Source organism: Gobius niger, assembly GCF_951799975.1.
Source record: "Gobius niger genome assembly, chromosome: 3".
NCBI lineage: Eukaryota > Metazoa > Chordata > Actinopteri > Gobiiformes > Gobiidae > Gobius > Gobius niger.
The window spans coordinates 24108796-24132839 of record NC_136854.1 but is presented as its reverse complement, the minus strand read 5'-3'; the positions used below and the strand labels follow the sequence as shown (position 1 = coordinate 24132839).

The window sequence follows — 24044 nt, the reverse complement described above, 5'->3', positions numbered from 1 at the left end:
GTTACATGATCCACAGTGTTTTTTTGTCCTGGCTTAGATCTGGGTAATTCAATATGTTATTTAAACACTTGCGAGTAGTGACTGTTGCATATAGCGGAGCCCGTATTTCCACGAATAACTCGCACTCCTGTGTAATACCTCGGGGCTTCCGCTCTCTTAAACTGCTGAAGTAGCAGGATGGCACACGGAGGCGCCTTAGTTTATAAAGTGGGACTGTGTGAGCATTAATGCATGAGAGATGAGGAAGGCGCAGGCAAAGAAGACCAAATCAAAGAGGATGAAAGCAGAGATGTATCGCAGTATTAGCCATCGTGTGTTTTAGCGGCCCCTCCTCTTAGTCTAGCCGTCGGCTACCAGGTGTCTTTTCCGGCTCCCTGTATCACAGCTTATTTTGCCGGCTTCAGCAGTGCACTCGCTGTCACTCAGACATTAGCCTGCCATGAGTACCTCTCTCAGCAGTTTGATTGACGGCTGGCTCGCTCTATCAGTGGGCAGCACAGTGGGAGGCGGGCCTTTCATTAATCTGCTGTCACGAGCTGTTGTGTTTCATTCAGGTTTTTCATTCACTGTCACCGATCTCTTATACTGTAACGCTAGCTCTGTGAGAAACAATGCAGTATAATCATTGCTTAGGTTTAATGGGCATTGCACTGGTCTTTATCGTGTCTACCTTTCAGTCTTTCCAGACTTTTTATTCTCTTCCCCCTTTTTCGACCACGTTATATACCCCAGCGTCTTATTCTGTATGATTTTTTGCGTTGGTCTCCAGCCGTACTGGATTGAATTTATGCCTCAAGTGAGTGAAAGGCTTCCTCAGTTACAACTGTGATGATAGAAAACATTGTTGCCCTTGGCTCTTATTTAAAAAATGTCTCTCAAATGTAGTAGGCTGAAAGTTTATATACACTGTGTGGATTGGAGTGCTTGAACTTACTCAGGCTTTATTAAGAATCTACCACTTTATATTGAAGCCATGTCTTTTTCTCGTTGCAGCTGAAAGAAACTAGCCACAGAAGAAAGAGAACCATTTGATGGAAGAAAGGAAAAAGAAAAAACAAGAAGAAAAGATCAAGAAAGATATCACTCAGAATAAGGTAGTGTTTCTATTCTAATTACCAAATGTATGCTTATTCATTTCATTTGCGTCAACAAATAAGGCTGTGATTGACCTTTTGATGGTGGTGCTTCAGTGATTTGTATTTTTTTTCTTAGAGTATTTCTTTTTGTTGCTGTTCCCTGGCTATAGCTGTGATCACTGAGGTATTTGCTATAGACATTTCTTGCTGAAACACCGTTTTTGTTCCTCCCCATGCAGGCTGCTGATCAGAAACCCAAAGGTAAGTGTGATAATGAAGTGAAGTGCACCCTTTCATTGGCCTCATTTTCCGACACTATACCGCTCATATGCATTAATCAGCTCTGATTAGCGCACGCTGACCCATAAAGCCATACGTATGCACATTATGTATGCATTATAGACCCATATTGTCAAGAAGACCGCAGATGGACCACTTGAGTCTCCCAGGCTCACAGGAACTGTTCCACACATAATCACTAAAACAGCCGGGGAGAAACAATACTGTAGAGTGTGATGCAGAGTGACGCCCACTACACCCGCGGCAAGGGGCAGTCAAGCATGAGGACACACAAGCGTAGTGGCTCTGCTGCGGTCAGGAGGGGGTGCAGGGACTGGGGGGAGAGAAGAAGTGAAATACTAGTAGAGTGCTTTGGAGACCGAGTGTCCTTGTGTGGCCTTTGTACTTGTTTAAGGCACTGAAAGAGACCAGTGTAAAAATAGCTTTGGATGATTAAAGCCCCAACCCAGTATGAGCTGTGGGCCCTGTTTCTCAGCCACACAGTGCTTTACTAAGTGACATGCTCTTATTTTTGGTTTTCTTATTGTTGTGCTTTTTTCTAATAGTATTCGCAATATGCCCCTGCTTTTATAATCAAAAAGTGCATTGTGTTTTCAACTAGTCAGATTGTTTGACCTAGTTTTACATCTGACTCGTTCATGACTCACTTTTACAGAATGTGTTTTAGTCAGTTTGATAAATATGGCATATTCAAAAAATAGCAATCTCAATAATAGTTATGTCCTTGCTATCTTTACTATTTGAAAGCTTAACTTGTAAAATAGTGAGATTATCCGTGACGCCACCCTTTTAGGTTCTTTAGATAATTAATTTAATAAACTTAATTTTTCAGAGCCACACTATTTAGGTCAGCTTGCCTTAAACTTTGACTTTTCAATGTAATTACTATCTGTGTTTCTTGCCTATTAGCCAAGAGTCAGGGCTTGTGTGATTGCTTAGTACAAGAAAACAACTAGTTTTACATTTGTTTCGCAGATTTTCAACTGTTATCCATTTTCGTCCTTGTGCAGACTTTTGTTTCTCAAAAGCATTATTAATAATGGCCCAAGAGCTTGTGGTCATTAGAGAGTAAGAAGAGCAGCAATGGGCTGCCAAAGCGTTATGTGGCAGCTATAAACAGGACTCCTGTTACCATGAACACTGTAGGCAGGTCATTTGTAGTCTTTTTGGCAGCAGCAGAGTAGGAAATGCTGACGGTCACAATTGGAACGCAGGGGCCCATGCTCAGGGGCAGGACTGAGGTAGAGAAACCAGTCAAAAGAAAGAAGAATGGTGAAGTGGTTTATGAAAAGCTAATGTGAAGAAAGTAAAGGGAGGTGAGAAAGTAATGAAGCGATGGCTCTGTAGACCGGTGCCAAGAATGACTGTCAGGAGTCGATGATAGTGCTAATACAGAAGAGGGGCTAATGAAATGGGCATTTATTTTATGGTATGTTTAATAGTAGATTGGGGGAGCAAAAGACAGGGAATGAGAAACTGATTGTGTATGCGTATGGGCATACTGATAAAGGATGTAGAGGGAAAGAGTGCCCGTTTGAGGACTAATCGTTCAGTAAGCCATCAGGACCTCCGCGAGTTTGCTTATAACCTCCCATCTGCATTATCTCTGCCAGGGAAGCGGCATCGACTGGAATGAGTTGAGTTTTCATGCGTGACACTAAATAATGGAGGTGGGTGCATGTGTGTCTATGCAGGAAATCAGTATGCAGGAGTGATTTGTGTCTTTCCATCCATATCAGTGGATTCCGCCGTTCTTATACACCGAGAGATTCATAGACACACATGCACGCTGCCAACCCCCCACACGTTGGCTGTTTTCCTCTCCGCAGGCCTCCCCGGTCGCGAGCATTTCAATTTGTTTGCGGTAATCGATCTCGGCCTTGTGCGTTCATATGTATGAAAATGAGATAAAGCTTCTGCGCTGTGGAATTAACTCCTCTGCCCCCCATTAGGCATAGAGCATCATAGAAGGCAAGGTTTCAGGAGCCACTGCCCGACACCCCCGTCTCCCCCCCAGTGTCTACATACGCGCAGGCATTGAGAGTGGACCTCCCACCCTCCAGTGTGGACCCCATTAGCTCCGAGGGATGCTGATTATTCTTTCTCACCACATACAAGCTTCACCGCCATCTCTGCTTCTGCTGCAATCATTATCAGTCCATCTTCCTGCTATGCACATCAGTGTTAAGAAAACATGTCTATATGCATGTTTCTAGATGTTTACATTGATTTTATATGGTGCATTATTGTTGCTTGATGGCTACCATGCATATAAAACAGATCATCATTAAAGGGGTCAGAGTTGGCACGATGTAAAGTATAGCGTGCAAAATGTTTAAAGATAGCAATAACACTTATAGGATATTACAATAATGTAGGCTTCTTTTTACCATTTGGAAGCACTTACTACAAACCCACATCTGCAAAAGGGGTAAAGGGATGTCACCACAAAGATGAGATCATTGTATCTTTCAAAGAGGCACGAGGCGAACATAAACACGAGGGCATGCACGATTCCACATTAGATTCATTTGCAATTTCGCATGCTATTAATTGTGTCAACACTTAAGAAAGCGAATTTCATGAATCGCAATCTGCACAGTAATTAGAGGCTAATTTACTTTAGCATCGGGGCTGCTTCTCTCTGGTGTTAACCACATTTACAAACACTCGATGAATTACCACTGAATGGCCTGTGAATTACAGCGTGTGGATTTATGACGTGCAGCATAATTGTTTTCCCTCTACCTCCATCCCTCCATCCTGTGTGTCAAGTGCATGAGGCGACTGACAGATGGAGGTAGAGAAAGGCACATAAGGAATAAACTTGAACAATGTGCTGTGCGCTCTTGTATGGTCTCAGGCACACACAGGCAGGGGCAGGAGAGCTGTTACCTCGCGCCCCTCCTCCATTGCCGTCGTGGGTTGAGTTCAAATAAATCAAAATATGAGGTAGATTAACGGGCGGAGCTCCGTCCATATAAATGATGGTTCAGTCTGTGCAGTAATTGTGAGGTGTATGGCATTGATCATGAGATTGTAAAGCCCTGACATGTTAAAGATTGCACATACAGTGTAGGCTGGGCTCTAGTTGCTGGTGTGTAATGGGATTATTCCTCCAAACTGATTGAAATTGTCCCTAAATGTAGGCGTCTCTGTATCGCTGAAATTACATCTGTTTTTTTTTAAATTTATTTCAGATTTTGTTCAGGCATCAACGTTTCAATGATGACAAAATGTAAAAAAAAGAAAAAAGAAAAGGTAAATCTGCAGACAAAGGTTAACCTTGTCATTGTATCGAGTTACATCTTAAACATTAATGCTCCATTATCTGAGAAATCAAAAGCACCATATCCTCAGGCGATAGTTGGCCTCAGGCAGGACCTTGAATGTAGGTGCGCCGTGATCCTGTTAAAGCTCTATACCCACAGTGTTAACAGCCATTAGGGGCAAAAGCTTGCACACAGGCTCCTTGGGCTGCCATAATCCTAATAGACAGTGGAGGAGGTATAGCTGAGATTAACAAGGAGAATTGGGAGTGAAAAGGGGAGGCTGGCATGGGGCGACGGGGCCGGGGGCGCTAATTAGTTGGCGCTGGCGGAGAGGGAGGTCCGCCCTGGGAGAGGTCATGGGGAGGCGCAGGGGTCACGAGAGGCAAAAGTGGAGGTGCGCTCGGCAACTGTCAATCGCTATAGCAACGGTCTGTCATAGGAGCAGTGAGGGGTGTGAGGGCCTGCCTTTTATTGTGTGTGCAAGCAAGGGAGGGAGTAAAGTGTTTTTTTCACCACAAAAAGGGACAGATGGTATCACGTATAGCAGCTAGCACTTGACCCTCCCATATGCGGATAAGTCAAAGGGCACGTTCTTGACCTTTGTAACCTTTGTAAGTCTAAGACGACCCTCACACATCATGCCATTAAGTTATCTCTTTTGATTAGTTCAGTATTTATCAGTTTTAAGTTGCTGTGTTCTGATATTTTAGTGCCACATTTGTTCCTGGATGTGTCCCAGAAACTTAAATGACAAAAGCTTTGAGGTTTTCTTGCAATAGGAGCATGCATTTTTACCCTGTGCCTATCCTCCCCCTTCTATAAACACGGCTGCATATTAAATTGGCTGCAGACAATAGACTATGGAGGTGTGGGAACTTTCGCTGCCTGGCACTAGGCAGGCTCCAGGAACCAATTAGAGTAGTTCACTACCCCCATCGCTTGCACTGCTTGCAGTATTGTGCATTTCCAACCGCTGTGTCTGACTTTCTTTGCACTGTATGCGCTCGCCTCCATCTATACTCGCCTGGGTTTCCATTCTTCCGCTATTGCTCTTTCACTGTTCATTTTCATCGCGTGTAATTAACCATTTAGTGCGAAGAAGCTCTGTAATTAAAAGTTTGGTGCGAGGTTATAGAGAGCTGAGGATTTAATGAAGTGTTCATTGCGTTTGTTGAAAATACTCATTTAATTGGCTTCCCTTTTCAACATTCAGTTATAGATAGAAAGCACAAAACCAAGTCCAAAGACCATTTGCAGGACTAGAGCACAATGCCAAACAAGTTCTACATTTCAAACTGTCCTGAAGTCATACTTGAAATTACTCTCATATTGAAATGAAATGAAATGAAAAGTAATAAAAAACATAAATACTGACATTTTTAAAAAAAACACTGTATAGAAAACTACTATTGAATCTTTTCCTTAATAGTACAATGTATCAACTATTAAATTAGTGTTGCAGCTATGTATATGCACAATCACTCTCCTGCTTTTGGCACACTGTTTATTGCTCTCATGAATCTGGAGCCTTTGTGGCATCAAATAAGGTAAATGCTTCTGTGGAAGTAAACCTTCAGCATTTGTGAATCTCTTGCTTGGTCTTTGGAGGTTTCAGTGCAGAAACTACATTTCACTGTTAAAAGGCAGTGCTTTTGGTGTCTATATATTTCTGAAAGCAGACCAATAGACTTAATACATGGAGTGCTTTACATTTTACATATTGGATTTTCATTCTAGTTTACTTTGGACATATTCCAATGGCTTTATCTACAGTTGTATTTAGATCAGGTGATGGCTGCACAGGAAAGCAGAAGCCAACAGTGAAGCAGAAACAGGCTGTTATAAAAGATGGGTTGATAGAAGATGGATGGTAATATGACAGGACAGATACCAAATGGGAGAGAACGCAGCACAGGACATGATTGATCTTGAAATACCACGAGAAAGGATAACATATAGCAGAACCCATTCAGAAGGAAACCTTGCCGCAGAAAGCGCATTGGGGCTATATGCTGCCCACAAAGAGGGGGTGGATGGAAGTGCAGTGAGGACGATCTGAGGAAAGAGGGAGGGCAGCATGTCTTCATTGTGCTGTGATTGGTCACTGCTGCGTTGGTCGGGGTGTGCGGGGTTTAATCGGAGTTGTGCGTCAGCAGGCGAGCACCAGTGTGATCCTGCTGAAGGGAGCCCACTGGCGTTTCTCTTGTTTTTTTCCCATGATTTGTTTGGTTTGTCTTTGTTTTGGAGACAGTCAGTTTATAATGTATTTCTAAAGTTTTTAGACAATATATATATATCTGTGAAAAAAACAGGAACTGTTTAGAATGACTTTATTGGAGCATTATTATTGCACTGCAGCAGTCAAGCATAGACTCTTGAAACAGCGGCCTTGTGTGCAAAATGATTTCTGTTTACTCCAATTCTCTCTCTCTCTTTTTTTAGTCTTACATTTACTCTCAAATTGACTGAAGTGAGTAGAAAGCAGTGGCAAAATTACCCATGTATATTGTCCCCACAGGACACTATCATAAGTTGTGTGGACATTGAAAACCCCAAAACTAACCTCTTACTCCTGTGTGTGTTTGTGTCTCTCCAGTGCCAGAGCCTGGTCCCACTAAGACCAGTCCCGGTTTACCCCATCACCACCTCCGCCCGACCAGCCCTGTGTCCCTCTCCTCAAATGGCAAGCTTGCCTCGTCTATTGGCCCGCTCCAGAGTCAAACAACCCCTTCGCCGCTGTGCCAGTCCTCTGTCAGTGCTCGCTACCCACCCCGAGAGGTGCCTCCGCGCTTCCGGCAACAGGAGCACAAGCAGTTGCTGAAAAGAGGCCAGCCGCTTCCACCCGGAGCTCTCAGCACGCTCACCCTCCCTTCCTCACCTTATTCAACTGTTGATACTACCAGCAGTAACTCTGCTTCTATTACTGCGGGAAAGAGGCTCACAGGTTGGTGTCGAGAAGGATTTCCATATCTTAATTTTAGCCTTATTTGCATTTAGTTTGTGTAAAGCTTAGAATCACAAAAAGATGACATAAACCATGAAGGTGAAAGCATGTTCTAGGCAGATCTGTTTTAGCCTGTAAAGAGTCTGACACACACAGCAGACCTGCATTGCCAGCGGTAACCTTTTAATGAACTTGCTTGTGGTCCCAGATCACTGACGTAGAGTCTGCCTGGAGGCGCTCATTGTGCTCAGAACAATCCCGTTTATTTGTCTGCACCTTGATTAATTATTAACACAAGCAGTGAGGTACACTTTTTATCTCGCTGTAACAGCTAAATTTCCCGTCCAAGATTGTCAGAGCTATTCTTGCATCAGAGAACAGTGTTCTGTTCAGAACAGCTTTTCTAACCATCTGTTTGATACTGTGCAGAATCACAAACATGTCGCCATCACTTGTAATGTGCCTTATAACAGAGAATAGTGTAGTAATACTACATAACCCTTTTTCATCTTTTCACCAAGATAATGATTACCTGTTCCTAGTTTCTCTCTCCACATTTCCCTTTTTCTACATATGTTATTTTGATCTGGTAAAGATTCTTTCCTTTGAAAATTGCAAGTCCTATATCATGCTTTTTTCTGGATTTTACAACTGCTATTTACCCCTCAGCCTTGATGTTTTGCAGTATAACTTAAAATAATGTGTCTAAATAATATGCTTATGTTTGATCATTTGCTACAGTGCAGTTATGTTTTAGGCCAGCACAGGGCACACTTCCTCCTTTTGTGACTAGAGCCATGGGGCAAATCCAAATTATGTATTGGCAAACTTGCTAATCAGCACGAGAAAGAGAGTTTGGCCACAGACGGGGTCAGGTCAAGTTTGGTGAAAGTGTCTCAACTATAAAAGACTGAGGATCATCGAGATGAATCTGTGTGTGATGCAAACCGGATTATGTTCCGGTGTTTTAAGTGCTGAAGTGGGAGATGGACTGAATATGCAAATTAAGCACCACTCGTGGTTAGTTTTTTGATTAGGGTTTAAATTAATCTAAAGTTGTTTTCCATGCAGGCTATCTTTTTTTCAATAGCGTAGTAGTTATGTCACCACGCCTTTAAATGTGTTTGATGCAATATTAGTTTGTGTCCTTAAATACATTTCTGACTAAGATCCTCCTCTGAGTTACAGACGTTTAGCCCCCTGTATTAACCTATAATGTCCTTGCAGTGCCTCTGCAGTCGTTGTCCAGGTCAGCCTTTACCTTGCCCTGTATATCCCAAAGGCCCATGAGCACATTGTAGCCTGTGGCAAAGTAACCTCCGAGCCCCTCCCTCTCTCCACTGCCTTTAGCCAGGGTCTCTGATGTGCAGACTGTTTGTTCCTGTCTGATCGGCTAACAGCCTCAAGCTGGTGACCCTGCAATTGCTACGGCCGTGACATACTGTATTAAGAAAGTTGCTGCTGTTATAACCCAGAGCGATATGTTGCATTAGGTTTACGAACATGAATGCTACATCTTTATTCGATTTTCCTCTTTTTCATAACATAAAATGAAACAAAGTCTTTTAAGGACATCCTCTTACCTCACTGTTGAGGTTACTGTGCCCCAGGCGTTTATCTGTCACTACTCGCTCAGCTACTCTGCACTTTTGTACTCATGCAAATACAAAGCACATGTGCAATGATGGTGAAGCAGCGCAGAGAAACAGTTGTGTGACCTAGTTGTGTCCTCTCTGATCTGTATCCAAATGGATGACTCCAATGTAAGGGACATGATTTTTATGCTTTATATGTGCGTGTACACATGTAATCCAAGTATTTGTAATTAAGTAGCTAAACCATGAGGGAGAGGGCAGGGAGAGACATTTTGTCAAATTGTCCCAGAGTCTAGAGTTTTTAGATGGAGCACTAACAATTAATTAATTTCTGTGGAAGCCAGTTCAACTGGTTCATGGTTAATTTGCATACTGAACCAGGATTTTGAGGTTTGGTAATCTTGGGTCTATTGGGCCCTTTATAAAGATTTAGGGGCACTACTAATACCTTTGCTCAAACACAATTGTCCTAAAAGCAGACACTCCTCTCACTCCTCTGCCCCCATCCCTCCAGCTGACAAGAGAATTGGGAAGTCTGGAGCAGCAGCCGTCCAGACGGACTCTCTAAGAGCAGGTGCTGTGCTGGGGGTCCCTTAAGAGTGTGGGAACTTCATCCCAACAGCTGGTTGCCAGTCACCCAGAGAGAGATACAGCCAGAGGGCAGCTTTCTTGCCTCTCTTTTTTTATTTACATACATTTGATCAACACAAATGTTTTTCATAAATATATTACAGCATTTCGTAAACTAAAATATTATTTCATAAAAAATTTGATACATGACCTGAGGAAGATCCACTTGGATTGAAAAGTCTTAATAAATGCAGTCCTTTTGGAGTAAGTGTGCAGGCTTTTTCTTTAATCACCTTTAAAAATTTGGTAACAACCAAAATGGAATCATATAAAACCCTAAAGCAGTGAGACTCAAATGTGTCACACCAAGATGCACATAAGGACATTTCCAACTTTCTAAATAAACCAGGTCTAGAACAGGACCAAAATAGGACTAACACAAAAGGTCAAAAAATGTGATTAAAATGTTTTCTAATCATTAAAAACAAACTGGACCTGTAGTGGGCCACCAAAAAGGCCCATGTTGTCTCTGTAGGAAGAGAGTACCTTAACATTACAACATACAGGTGCAGTTGACCTGAATATTGTTGTTAATGTCTAATTGTCTTCTTGTTCTTCTTGAACACATCGTGTACATTCATCACAAATACTGAAATACAGGAACAGCACCTCTATGTCCTTATGGAGATTATGGAGGATAGGAATTACGGAGTAGCTACCGCTGTGTAGCAGCGCATTTCAAGCTTTTTCTGCCGGTAATTTTTTTTTATGCTTGAAGATGCAGAACTAACATCCACTTAAACCATGGACTCTTGTATGACTTAAAATCACCACATAAGGACGTATCTGTAGTCGTAATGAAGCGGGAGAGCTGAGGATTGCCCCATGTGCTCCACGCACACGACTGAGAGGCCCCTGGTGGCTTCATTAATCCAGCCTCTGTCAGAGGAACCCAAGAGTCACCATGCTCCCAGTCTCTATTTTCTGTCCCTCTGTGCGCCCAGGTAAACAGACAAGAAGGATGAGGTTTTAAACCCTCTTGGGACGCTCCCCTCGTCCTTCCTCTTTTCTACCCCCTTAGAGAAAAACAAGTGCTTTTGTTAGGAGTAGAGATAACCGTCTCTTTAGAAAATTGAGCTATATAGAGAATAATTTGAAGAAAAAAGGAACAAACAATTCTGGAAAGATAATTCTTTCTCCATTCATGAACTACACGTGTGTCTCCCGAACAGCCTCTTCTTGTGTGTCACTTGTCATTGTAAATGCCAGCCCAACCCCCTCAGACTTTGCCCCATCTCTCCTGAACGCCCTCTCCCCCTCTGCCTTTCATCTGATTCAAAGGGGAGGAGAGCCATTTAATTCTTGGATACTTGCCCATTTCTGTGATGGCAGCTACTCTAATTATTAGAAGCTCAAACTCATTTCTCCTGGAGCTCAAGTACCTGTATAAAATGCTAGAAGGTTTTTTTTGTTCTTTTCATATTAGCCCCATGTATCTGGATGCGGCGACCTTGTTGATGCAAAGATCCAGAGTCCTTTTTTCCTTCACAAAAGTGAGATAAATAGTGACCTGCAATACTTCTCCTAATTTTCTATGGTGTTTCCATTGCCATAGACCAGTGATGTCCAGACTTGATCCGTAGGGGGCTGTATTTTGAAATGTATGGGTGTATGGGCGCAGAGTGGTTAAAATGTTCCCCACCTCTTTATTTAGGATTGGATGGAATCTGAATGCCAGCTTTGTCTCACAATAAAATGTAGGTGCTTGAGGTTTTAATTGTGTGGAATTATTCAACTTAAAAGTACCATCTCTGGCGATGAGTGCCAATTCAAAAAGAAGCCTGAGGGCCACCAAAACTTGTATATAACCATATTTGGCCCTGGGGCTGTACTTTGGGAACCCCTGCCACAGATGCATTCCATCAAGCAGTCGCCGTGGCCCCTGTTTTAATCCAAACAAAACTTTTAGGAAGCTGCTGTAGCTGTTTTAAAAAGTCTGTTATATAGTTTCAGTTTGAAACTTTTCTCCTTCACCGCACACGTTGACAGTATATATACGCCTAAGACCTTTTCTTTTTTTAGTTTTACAGCCTTATTGCTATGAGAAATGCAGGCCATGTATTGGTATTGGTGTTTGTGCCATCAGTCTGACGACCCTGTGCGATAAGGCTGCCTGGGGACTGGAGATAAGTGTGTTGTTGAGGCAAAAATTGCACTCTGAGCCTCTCGCTGTGGCATGTTAAGTAGTATCTTAAAGCTACATATCCACACCTTATGCACCTGGTTTGTTCCTAATCTAATAATATGCCTCACTAATTGTAAATGGTCAACTAAACAAATGTTTTGGAGGACATGTTGGTTGCTCACTGTGTTGGCTCAGTGTACGCGCATAGCAGCAATTCTTAATAGTTTTCAATCCCATTACAGAAGACTAGTCTAGAGGGTAAGATGTTTGCATACTGGATCGATAGCCTCCCCACTCTCACCCACTCACATTAATAAGATCATTGATTAACTGCCTCCATCTGATTGATTACCCCTGCACAGTATATATCGGCCTATTATTAGATCACACTCCAAAGGGCCGCTTCGTGTGAAATAAAATGCCTGGTTGCTCATGTTCTTAAGAAATCTGTGGTGCAAGGTTTATACTGCAACTAATGGTTTGCAAGCCTAGCCAATGGATCTTTATCTCTAAAAATAAGTAAGCACTGCGAAGTGTTTGTGCATATATATATATATATATATGTATATATATATATATATATATATATATATATAGATATATATATATAGATATAAGTATATTGTCAGTATTTGCCCCCAACCCACCAATTGTGTACCAACATGAATATTCACATGAGCATGGTATGGATTGTGATTTATTTTTTTTATTAGTGCTATTGGTGGAAGGAGTAGGGTCAGCAGAGCGTATGGAATGATGGATGAGAACTTGTTCTGGTTTCATTCCAATAAATGAGCAGCGTTCCACTTGGGCTTCCCCTCACAGCCTCAGCTTGTGAAGCCGCGATGGAGACGGATGGGCCTCTCACTGCTGAGTGTTAGAGGACAGCAGAAGGGAGATTTGACTATATTATGTGAAAAAGTGTCTACCATATGGAAACCAGAAATACACCTAACTCAAATACTTTACTAGAACATAAATGGAATGATCTCTCATTAAAATTAGTAGAGTTTAACATTTTTGAAGACCCTGAGCACCAACAGAACACCAAGTACAGCCAGTGGTACATGTACCACTAGTTGAGAACCACAGCTCCAGTGTAACCATTTACTACTCACCTCTGTAGTTCTCTTTCTTTCTAAATCACTATCTGCTTATTTTTAAACACAGTTTGATACTCATCAATTTAATTTTTCCTCCACAGATATCCCGCAGAGTGGCCTGGGTGCCCATTATGAGACTTCTCATTGGGGAGCATCTTTGCCTGTTGACAGCTCCTCGAGTGCCAACACCTGGGACAAAGTGATCATTGACGCGAGTGACACGGACTCTTGGCCCTCAATCAAAGGCAGTACTGACCCTAGTCAACCTTCAACAGCAGAATGCCCCTTGGGCTCAGCAAGTTTTGACCAAAACACCAGTGCCAGCACTACCACAGGTTGCAGTATTTTTCAGAGTATGGCCACAGGTGCCGCTGGCCCACAGGCCCAATACCCCTCTCTGAAATCAAACAATAACATGATGACTGGACCTGCCAGCACCTTAAGTGGGAACAGGGGATGGGGCTCAGAAGGGAAACAAGACGCTATGAATGGTGGTCGAATGGGAGGACCCAATAACTGGGGCTCCTCAAATTTTAACTTAAACCTCAATCCTAATGCCAACCCATCAGCTTGGCCAGTTCTTGGTCATGAGGGCAGTAATGGCCCAAATGGGCTGTCCAACTCTTCATCTCATACACCTGGTGTCAATGGGAATGGGAATCTTGGAGGACCAGATGCAAGTGGTGGAGGATGGACTAGCATGATAAGTTCTAAAGAAATGGATCCGCAGCACCCATCCACCAACACTAACTTGTCTTTTAATATGGAACCTGCTAACCTTAACATTGACGGACCAAACCATGCTAAGCAACAACATCAAACTCAGGAGCCAATGAGCCCTATTCATGGGATGACTGGGTGGGGAGGCCAGTCTCCTACAGAATCATCTCAGCTCAATGGGGATACAACTGGCAGCTCAGTATGGGGAAGTGGGGACACTAAGGCAGCTGACTCCCACAAGGACTCAGGCTGGGACTCTAGTCCATCTGGAGCCCTCTCTGCCTGGGGCCGCCAAGGCAGTGGGGCAGGGAGTAATGGAAGCAGTGCATGGGGGGACTGGGGAAAGCCTTCTGGTGGAGATAAATCCAAAGGCTGGGACTCCATTGATGCTGGAAATTCTGGTTCAGGCCAGGAACAGCCACTTAGTTCATGGGGCCAGCAGCCAGGCACAGCCCCAGCTAGTGAGGGCAGTGGAGACAGTAGTGAGGGACGCTCTCATAACAGAGATGGGTCTTACAGTATGGAGTTTGCTCCTGCTCCTCCCCGACAGGATTTAGACCCTCGGGTTTTGAGTAATACTGGCTGGGGACAGACCCCTATACGACAGCATACAGTGTGGGAGATGGAAGAAGCCAGTGCAGAGGTTTCAAAAAGCTGCAGCAGTCCAGTCACCTTAGGGGGCTCTGGCTCTAATCATGGGGCCACTCCCACTAGTGGAGGAGCTGTAAACACCAACATGGCCCAAGGTCCAAGGCCAGGATCTGGGGGAAAGAGCGATAGTGATGTGTCATCATCTTCAAATTGGGGTGGCCCCCAGCCAATGCAGAGTGGATCAGAGTGGGGAGATCCTCCGCCGTCTAAAGCCCAAAATGGCACCACCAGTGGGTGGGGAGATCCTATGCCAGCCCCTGGCCCTAAAAGTGGAGGGTCATCTTCTTGGGGCTCTGAGGACAAATCACCCAGTTGGGATGAAGGTATGACAAAAAATCAACCTTCTAGTTGGAATGAGAGCTCCACAAGTGGCCATGGATGGGGAAATAGTAATGGAGGCTTAAATGGCTCCAGCACCGGGGACTGGGGAGAATCAGAGGCCAAGAACAATGGCAACTCCAATAGCATGTGGGAAGGTGATGGTAGCAATGGTGGAAGTTCACGATGGAAGGAAAGCCCCAGAGCAGGCAATCGAGGTGATGGCTGGGGTAAACCAGCTCCAGTTGTGAATAATAGTTGGGGGGATTCAACACGCACCAATGGCCCAGCGCAGGGAGGCTGGGGCTCCTCCAAGCCTCAGGAAAGCAGCAGTAGCAGCACAGGCAGTGGAGGAGGTGGGAGCATTGGTTCCTGGGTTGGTCCCAGTTCTGTGAAGCAGAACAGCACTAACTGGGGCACTGCCAACAAACAAGATCAGGGCATGGAGCCAACTGGCTGGGAAGAGCCTTCTCCTCCCTCCATTCGCCGGAAGATGGAGATTGATGATGGAACGTCCACATGGGGTGATCCCAACACATATAACAAGACTGTCAACATGTGGGATCGCAAAAATGGCACTGGAAACCCAGGAAACAGTGGGCCACCCCCCAATAAGAATGGTGGAATGATTATACCTAATAATAACAATCACTCTATTGGAAACAGCAGTCATCATCACAGTCACCACATGCACCACCATCCTCATCATGGCCAGCCCCCAACTCACCTCCAGCACCGTGGAAACAACAATGGATCCCCCAACAGTGGAGTCTCTAATCCAGGAGTGGGCCCCCAAAGACCACATATTGCCAACCCAGGTAATTTGGCCCACAATATAAAAACTTGTTGCCTAATTTGAACAATGAAATTAATTATATTAGACTTACTTATTAAACTTATTTTTATGTTTGTATCCCTTTATGTTTTCTGGTACAAATAATATTGATAAATGTAATAATTGGAGCGTTGTGATTAAAAAGATGGCATGTGGATGTTGCCTCCTGCTGGTCACCTTCAGTGCTGCACTTAGGGAAGCACATTGGATGCATCACAATAATACAAGCTCACGGTTTCATAAAAATTTTGATTTGAAAAAAAAATTGAAAGAACTTAGAAATATCAAACTAAACTATGTGCTTTGAGAAGAAAATTCTTAAACGTGTCCTTGTTTTTTTTTTTTTTTTTTACTTGTTTACCTAGGATGGGGAGAGCTTCCTAATGTTCAGCCCAAGTCTGAGCCTGCCTGGGGGGAGCCTGCTACTCCCACTTCAGCAGTGGACAATGGTACATCTGCTTGGGGCAAGCCGCAAGGTGTACCCGGAGGGTGGGGTGACGGTGGACATGATTCCTATGGCAGAGCCAACGGACCCCCTGGTTCTGCCCCCTGCAAGTCAGGTAGGACAAATCCATATAATGGATGATATGTGTATGGGAGGGATATGCTTGTTTTATGTTAAAAGGGAAAAGGGGAGCAATGGAATATGTAATCATTTTAAGGGACTTGTTTGGAGGCTTCCTGAATACTTTACTTGTTGACCTATGACCCAAGGTCACATGGTTCATTCTGAAAACTGGACTCAGTAAAATAGGATAAAAAAACGTGTTGATATTACGCTGCACACAAATGGAACAACACACAGAATATAAAGCACAATTGCACTTGTTTTAACTGAAGTATTGAAAAAGCTGTTTCTTTTAAATGCAATGGTAATAGCCAATTTTTCTCATAGAAATAGGTGTCATTGGTCCTTCCATGTATAAATAAAGATAACAACTTTTTTTCATTTTTGGTTACCAATTTTGAATATAGAGACAAGAAGATATTTAAAAAAAACATTCCACTTTGTCAAATGGTAACAGTGACACCAAGTGGTGAATAAAAGAGCACAGTGTTCCAAAGCTTCTAGCTATACACATACTTGAAAACACAACAAATACACAAATTGTAAATTAATAGAATCAAATCTGTGTTTATATTGATGTATTGTTTTTATTTTTTCTTAGGGCCAAAACCTATGCAAGATGGCTGGGGAAATGGAGGAGAAGATATGGGTATGTCAAGCCAATGGGACACAGAAGATGGGGATATGTGGAACAGTCCTACATCCCAGGAAAGCAATTCTTCTTGCAACTCTTGGGGCAAAAAGGGTCTCAACAAGGTCAGAAATCAATTAATTAATTCATTAAATTATCAAAATATTTTGGCTCAGACTTATTGTATGACTTATTGTACATTGTTCAGGCTAAAATGGTTAACAAGCCAGATGAAGCTTGGATCATGAATCGTCTGATCAAACAGCTGACTGACATGGGCTTTCCGGTATAGAAACTAATCTTTTTTTACTGGCACACTTGTGTTATTTTGTTATTTTCAGAAATGTGATGTGTTTTTTTATGTGGTTACAGAGAGATCCTGCTGAAGAGGCATTAAAAAGCAACAACATGAACCTTGACCAGGCCATGAGTAAGTCCTTCTTTCGTCACAGAAAAAAAGACAACCTTTTAACTAAATAGTGATAGACTAAGCAGCCCAAAGCCCACTGACGTACAACGCAGCCATAATTTTCAAGGGTACCCGTGGACAGTTTTTTCACTCGGGGAAATGCTTTAAAAGCTGCTCAATGCAGCTGGAATATTGTGGACCAAGAAACTCTGCTAATAACCTTTCACCATTTTCAATAATCTCCCAGGTGCCCTTTTGGAGAAAAAAACAGATCTGGACAAGCGGGGCATGGGCATGTCCGATTACAGTAATGGCATGAACAAACCCCTGGTGTGCCGACCCTCTATACTCTCCAAAGACTCCTCTGATCGCGCTACCTTTCTCGACAAGGTAAAAGTCCTCTAACAGCATGAAATGATAGATGGCTGAGTGAAGGATTACTGACCCCCATTTTGTGTCTTTGCAGGATGGTGTTCTGTCAGATGATGCTTCTTCATCACCATTTCTGCCTTCCCCTGGCCTGAAGCTCCCTCTGGCCAACAGTAGCCTTCCAGGGCAGGGTCTGGGACAGGGCAACCCGGGACTGGCAATTCAAAACTTGAACAGACAGGTAACGGGCTTTACTAAACACCCAAATTAGATAATGTAACGCTGACATTGACACCAAAATTGACTGGATAAGAAAAGTATATATTATATTTTAAAACGCTGGCCGTGTTTCAGATACCAAGTGGAATGTTCGGCAGCAGTGGAGCAGCACAAACCCGGGCCATGCAGCAGCAGCAGCAGCCTCCACAGCCACCAGTGCCACCTCTCAGCTCCTCCCAGCCCAGTCTACGTGCTCAAGTGCCTCAGTTTCTCTCCCCTCAGGTAGTTTATTCACTCAGGAATCTTTCAAATTACATTATCAAGAACACCTGAAGCACTGAGAACATTTGACTCACAAATAGCTGAAATGTCTCCTCTTTTCTGTCAACTCCTCTCTCTCTCTCTTTAGGTTCAAGCACAGCTCTTGCAGTTTGCAGCAAAAAACATTGGTCTGAATCCTGCACTTTTAACCTCACCAATAAATCCTCAACAAATGACCCTGCTATACCAACTTCAGCAACTGCAAATGGTGAGCAGAAGAGTGCTTTGAGTTGACAGTAGTCGGTAACACCGACTTATTCTCTTGACAATTGTTTTAATCATTTTCAATGTATTATTGTTTGTAGGCATACCAGCGTTTACAAATCCAGCAGCAGATGATGCAGGCACAACGCAATGTTTCTGGCCCTATTAGACAACAAGAGCAGCAAGTGAGTCAACATTCAATACTTGCACCAGAACCCATTCGTGCTTGTGATTTGTGTCACATGAGATCCACCTACCATTTCCATCTGACTAGCATAGAAATCAACCCACCAACAGAAACGCCGAGTTGTTGTGGTGTGACAAATCATGCTTGAACAGTGTGTCTTGGACTATCATGTGGTTATTGCCGTGTAAAATGCTTTGATTGCCTTCAGAAACGGATTAATATTGTCTCAATGACAATGACTTTCTTGTCTACAAACTGCAAAATGACTTATGATGTTGTTCTTTTACCTTTTTTTGGCATTATTTAGTTGATTTTTTTTGCTCATACTCAAGCGGTCATTCTGTTTGTAGGTTGCACGTACAATCACCAACATGCAGCAGCAGATCCAGCAGCACCAGCGGCAGCTGTACCAGGCCCTGCTAATGAAGCAGCAGCAACTTCCTTCTCATTCCTCCAACTCTTCCTCCTCTGCTAGTCTGCACCTTCCAGGAGTCCCCCCTGGAGGCCCAGGCTCTGGCAAATCATCCTTGGACCCTTTCTCTGGCTCCCACCAGGCCCCTAGCCTGGCTGACACACTGCACACCAAAGAGCCTCCCTCTTCGCCCAACACCTACAACACCTACCCTCTCAGTATGTAATAGATATTACGATAACTTTCAACTCTTTTTTTTTGTTTTCTTACCAAATTCTTTTTTTTTTTTTACACAGCTGGACTGAATCCAAACATGAATGTTAACTGCATGGAGGTGGGTGGCCTGTCCATGAAGGAGCCCCCTCAGCCTCAATCCCGTCTCTCGCAGTGGACTCACTCCAATGCCATGGACAACCTGCCTGGCAATGTCGCGAACATGGAGAGCAACCTCAATAAACATGGTGAGTTAGGTATACATCCACCTGTTACAACAAAGTCACAACAGCGAGTATTTATGGCCAAAGACAACAGTTCACTCAAGCCTTCACAATATTAGATGCATTATATTTTTGCTTAGACTGCTTACTTTTTAACATAACCATATTTCCATATTTTTCGAAGGTGCCATATCTGCAGCCTCTACTTTGGGACCTCCGGGGAAGGCTCCTCAGCTGGAGGACTCATACAGCCCTTATAATCTCATGTCCACTGAGTCTCCCTCCAGCCCCCTGGTCACCCCTGACAGTTGGGGCCAGGGAAAAAGTCCCAATGAGAAGATCTCTAATGGGAACAACATTAACTGGCCTCCAGGTGAGAATATCACACGTACAGTTGAATCAAAGTCTGCCTCACATCTGTTCTCGATTTGATATAATAATTATTTCTGTTTGAACTTTTTCAGAGTTCTGCCCAGGTGTTCCATGGAAGGGCCTACAGAATATTGACCCTGAGAATGACCCTAACATGACCCCTGGCAGTGTCTCCAGTGGTCCTACCATCAACACAAACATCCATGATGTCAATCGATACCTTTTACGGGACAGAAATGGAGGTATGAAGAAAGCCATAATGGAATGTATTACTGTATTAAAACCAAAGCTGTCTGTTTATCAAATCATATTTGTTTTCTTTTATGGTGCCAATAATATATGAAACACAGTCACATCGCCAGCCTCTCCACTTGAGAATGGCTCGCCGAGCAGTGATTGGCCTGTCAGTAGCTACTCTAACTCTTTCAGTCTGTCGTCCTCTGATGGAGACAGCGCAGGTACACCACTAAAATATCCTGTTGTTGTGTGGACCTGCCGAGTTCCCGAAACTGAAGCCGTGATAAGAAATTATCACAGGCTTTTTTCTGCTCTCAAACTGAAACCCTGAGTTCAACTTAACCTTAACCTCAAACGGCAGCCTCACCTACAGTTGTTCCTCTGTGACCACACCTGATAAAACGTCCTCACCCTTCACTGTAGTTCATAACCCCGAGTGTATCATGTGTCCTGTGTGTGCCATCTCTTTATTTTATCCATTACAAAGTAATTAGTATTTTACCACGTCACTTTCAAGTATGTTATTTTATTCATGGCTTTCATACCATACCTTTGATCATTTCATCTCATCTGTTTTTTTGTTTTTTTTTGTCATGTAAAGGTAAACTCTCTGACATGAAGTCCACTTGGTCTCCAGGGCCCATCACTCAAAGCCAAGGCTCTCTGTCCCATGAGCTGTGGAAAGTCCCTCCTGGACCACGGAGCACCACAGCCCCCTCTCGGCCCCCGCCAGGCCTCACCAACACTAAACCCTCTACCTGGGGGGCTAACTCACTAGGACTGGCACAGAGCTGGAGTGGCTCCTATTCTGGTGAGTCAACGTTGTCATTACACACTCAAATCAATTTCCAAGAAATGTATAATTGATGGGTAACGCTGCACTAACCTACGGTTACTTATGGTCCTTTGCTGCAAACTTACTTACAACACAAACTGTGCTTGCACCTCAACATTGAGACTAATCTCACATTGTCAAGTAATGCTTGAGGTGCACTGCACTGGTACTGCAGCTGGATGTGATGCATGTGGTGTCAATAGACTTGGTGAACACCCTGTTTAACTGACATTTTGAGGTTTACACTCACACAGATGAGTAGTGTCATGTGACTTCAATTTTCATTTGTACAAGAGTACAGTTTAGTATAGCATTGTCTCTTTTGCACTATGTGGTCTGTCCACACTTCTATCTGCTGCTAATACTTAACGCATCTATGCATTTGTAAATCCATTCATGCTGTTCTGCGTTAAATTGTTGTTTTATATATTTTTATCTTAATCTATTTTTATGCATGCCCTTATTGTTAACTTCCTGTGCGAGGGAATGTACCATCGCGAGAGTCTGCGAGATTCTAGTTACTGTTTTGCCCGGCAATGAACATGGCGCTGGAATAAAAACTTTCTGTGGAACTACGTCGTGTCTTTGGCTATTTACACTTATAGTTTTATAGTTATAAAATGTACTATTTATCGACCAAGTTTTATGTTTCATGTTGCACGTTTGCACCAAAGAAAATTCTTAGTCTGTGAACCTGTTCCCTGACAATGGCAATAAATCTATTCTTATTCTGATCCAAAATGCTAGGATTGAAAACTGCTCCGTTTTAGTAAATTTATTCAGATATTTGATTTGATATGCATGTTTGTATGTATCGCAGAGGGAACCACTTGGAGCACAGATAGCTCTAACAGAACCAGCAGCTGGCTTGTGCTGAGGAACCTTACTCCACAAGTATGTACTCTATAAATCATAAAACATATAATTGGATTTATACATTTGAGATTTGTTGTTTTGAATCCTTGTTGTTTGTGTTTTAGATTGATGGTTCGACTCTGCGGACTCTGTGCATGCAGCACGGTCCCCTGATCACATTCCACCTCAATCTGACCCAGGGCAATGCTGTGGTTCGCTACAGCTCCAAGGACGAGGCTGCCAAAGCCCAAAAATCTCTGCACATGTAAGCCCAAATCTCTTACTTGGAATGAGTTATGATTGAAAAGCAAAGTTCATTTCTACAGTGATTTTTTTTTTCTTTCTTCTTTTTTGTTTGTTTAACTAGAACATGGGAAATTCCTTTTCACTTGGTTTTGAAATGTGCCTCAAATATGTCAGGCTATTAAGTATATGACCGACATAAACACATACGTGTATTTACAGTGAAAATGTTTATTACCAATTCAAGGAAATACTGCAGCAGTTTCCTCATGCAAGCCACAAACTGTGGTTGTCATAGAAACAGTGTGCAGAAAGACTGACCCACTTTTACTTTATGTAAGCTTTATCTATCACTCGTCTCATATACTTCATATATATTAATGCTGTCCAAAATATCGCGTTATTAACGCGTTAACGCAAATCAATTTTAACGGCGGAATTCTATTAAACACGCACTTAACTTTGTTTGTGACCTAGTGAACTTGTATTAGTGCTGTCAATCAATTAACATATTTAATCGTGATTACTCTCATCAATGTCATAGTTAACTCGCGATTAATCACAAATTTTATTGCACATTTTTATCTATTCTAAATGTCCCTTGAATTGTCATTATAATACTCTAATACTCTCATTTAGGGTGACTAGTTCCATGACACTGGAAAGTACGACACTTGTGCTCAAAAGTTAGGACAAAGGGTCAAAAGTGAGGACACGCTCTAAAAGCTACATCAAATAAACAATTTTTTTTTTATGTTACAGTAAATCAAAATGTACAAAGCATCAATATTGTTGTATTATAGGAAAATAAAATGTCATTAGCCTACAAAAGAAATAGCCTTTATCATCTAATGATTGTAGGCCTTTTAGCTTTTTAACATAATTTAGTCCCATGGTGCAGCTATGCATTTAATGGTGAGTAACAGGTCTCCATGGTAACGCTGAGACGAAGTGGCTGACACTCTCTTTGTGAAGGATAAAAACAAACAGCGATGAATCCGTGATACCGGTCTCTTCCCTGATCTTCAGTGTGCTCCCTCTGAGTGGCTGTACTGTCGATTTGTGCTGCATGAGCCGCTGCTGAGAGCGGTAGCAGCTGACCACAGGGCGGGTCCTGCGGGTGTGCAGGCACAGAAGCAAAAGCAACAATCTAAATGAACCACTGCCTATAAAAAACTACAAGTTCACTAGGTCACAAACAACGCTAATCACGTGATTAGAAAATTGTGCAGTTAATATTGATTTGCGCTAGTAACACAATATTTTGGACAGCACTTATGTATATATATGTGTGTGTGTACATATATATATATATATATATATATATATATATATATGTATATGTATATGTATATGTATATATATATGTATATATATATATATGTGTATATGTATATGTATTTATTAAATAATGCAAGGCAGGGAATGTGCTCCAAAGCTACAGAATTAACATTTACCCCATGAAATAAATGTGTGTGATATCCTTTTATCACTTATTTAATAAACAACATGCTAAGGTCTTGCTATTGTGTCATGTTTTAGGTGTGTGCTTGGAAACACCACTATTCTGGCAGAGTTTGCTGGTGAGGACGAGGTGAACCGCTTCTTTGCACAAGGCCAGTCACTAGGGTCCAACACCACTAGCTGGCAGGCCAACCCAGGAACCAATCAAACCCGGATGGGCGGAGGCTCCCAGTCCCACGCTATTGGTCAATGGAGCGGCGGTGGAGCAGGAGGAAATGGTGGGGCTAAAAGCGGCAGCGGTGACCTGCTGTGGGGTGGCGTGCCTCAGTACTCCAACCTGTGGGGGCCGCCGAGCGGAGAGGACACCCGCGTGATCGCCAGTCCCACCCCCATCAACACGCTGCTGCCTGGAGACCTGCTGAGTGGAGAGTCCATGTAGGGCCAAGCGACATTACAACAACAGCTATACCAGCCTTCTGCCACCGTGACATGAAGCAAGCGGAGCAGGGCAGGCTGAAAACCAATTCAATGAACATGAGCTAAACCCAAGCAAATCACGTGGCGATAATCAGTATCACTATTTTGAACTATGTCGAACTGTGAATTGTAAATCAGGAGACTGGAGTCCACGCCGCATGGACAAAGAGACTCCAGGTCTTTTGTTTTTACCTTTGTTCCTTTTCTGTTTTTGTGAAGACTTTTTTTTTTTTTT

General features: G+C 43.0%; 1 protein-coding gene across 8 annotated transcripts in view; it reads left to right on the top strand.

The window, feature by feature from the left end:
* Nucleotides 1–24044, top strand: part of tnrc6c2 (trinucleotide repeat containing adaptor 6C2) — a 103964-nt gene extending 79920 nt beyond the window's left edge. For 4 of the 8 annotated variants that reach the window (XM_079554312.1, XM_079554313.1, XM_079554314.1 and 1 more), the window contains 22 exons: nucleotides 994–1094; nucleotides 1316–1337; nucleotides 7245–7592; nucleotides 13147–15552; nucleotides 15935–16129; nucleotides 16739–16893; nucleotides 16977–17054; nucleotides 17141–17198; nucleotides 17425–17567; nucleotides 17644–17787; nucleotides 17901–18047; nucleotides 18175–18294; nucleotides 18392–18475; nucleotides 18828–19107; nucleotides 19186–19350; nucleotides 19511–19699; nucleotides 19791–19940; nucleotides 20049–20156; nucleotides 20573–20746; nucleotides 21591–21664; nucleotides 21751–21890; nucleotides 23411–24044. In XM_079554312.1, the coding sequence (XP_079410438.1) occupies nucleotides 1032–1094; nucleotides 1316–1337; nucleotides 7245–7592; nucleotides 13147–15552; nucleotides 15935–16129; nucleotides 16739–16893; nucleotides 16977–17054; nucleotides 17141–17198; nucleotides 17425–17567; nucleotides 17644–17787; nucleotides 17901–18047; nucleotides 18175–18294; nucleotides 18392–18475; nucleotides 18828–19107; nucleotides 19186–19350; nucleotides 19511–19699; nucleotides 19791–19940; nucleotides 20049–20156; nucleotides 20573–20746; nucleotides 21591–21664; nucleotides 21751–21890; nucleotides 23411–23771 (5604 nt within the window). In that variant the 5' untranslated portion in view covers nucleotides 994–1031 and the 3' untranslated portion in view covers nucleotides 23772–24044. Of the gene's footprint in view, nucleotides 1–993; nucleotides 1095–1315; nucleotides 1338–7244; nucleotides 7593–13146; nucleotides 15553–15934; nucleotides 16130–16738; nucleotides 16894–16976; nucleotides 17055–17140; nucleotides 17199–17424; nucleotides 17568–17643; nucleotides 17788–17900; nucleotides 18048–18174; nucleotides 18295–18391; nucleotides 18476–18827; nucleotides 19108–19185; nucleotides 19351–19510; nucleotides 19700–19790; nucleotides 19941–20048; nucleotides 20157–20536; nucleotides 20747–21590; nucleotides 21665–21750; nucleotides 21891–23410 lie in introns of all 8 variants that reach the window. The other 4 variants (XM_079554318.1, XM_079554317.1, XM_079554316.1 and 1 more) reach the window with 3 other exon arrangements.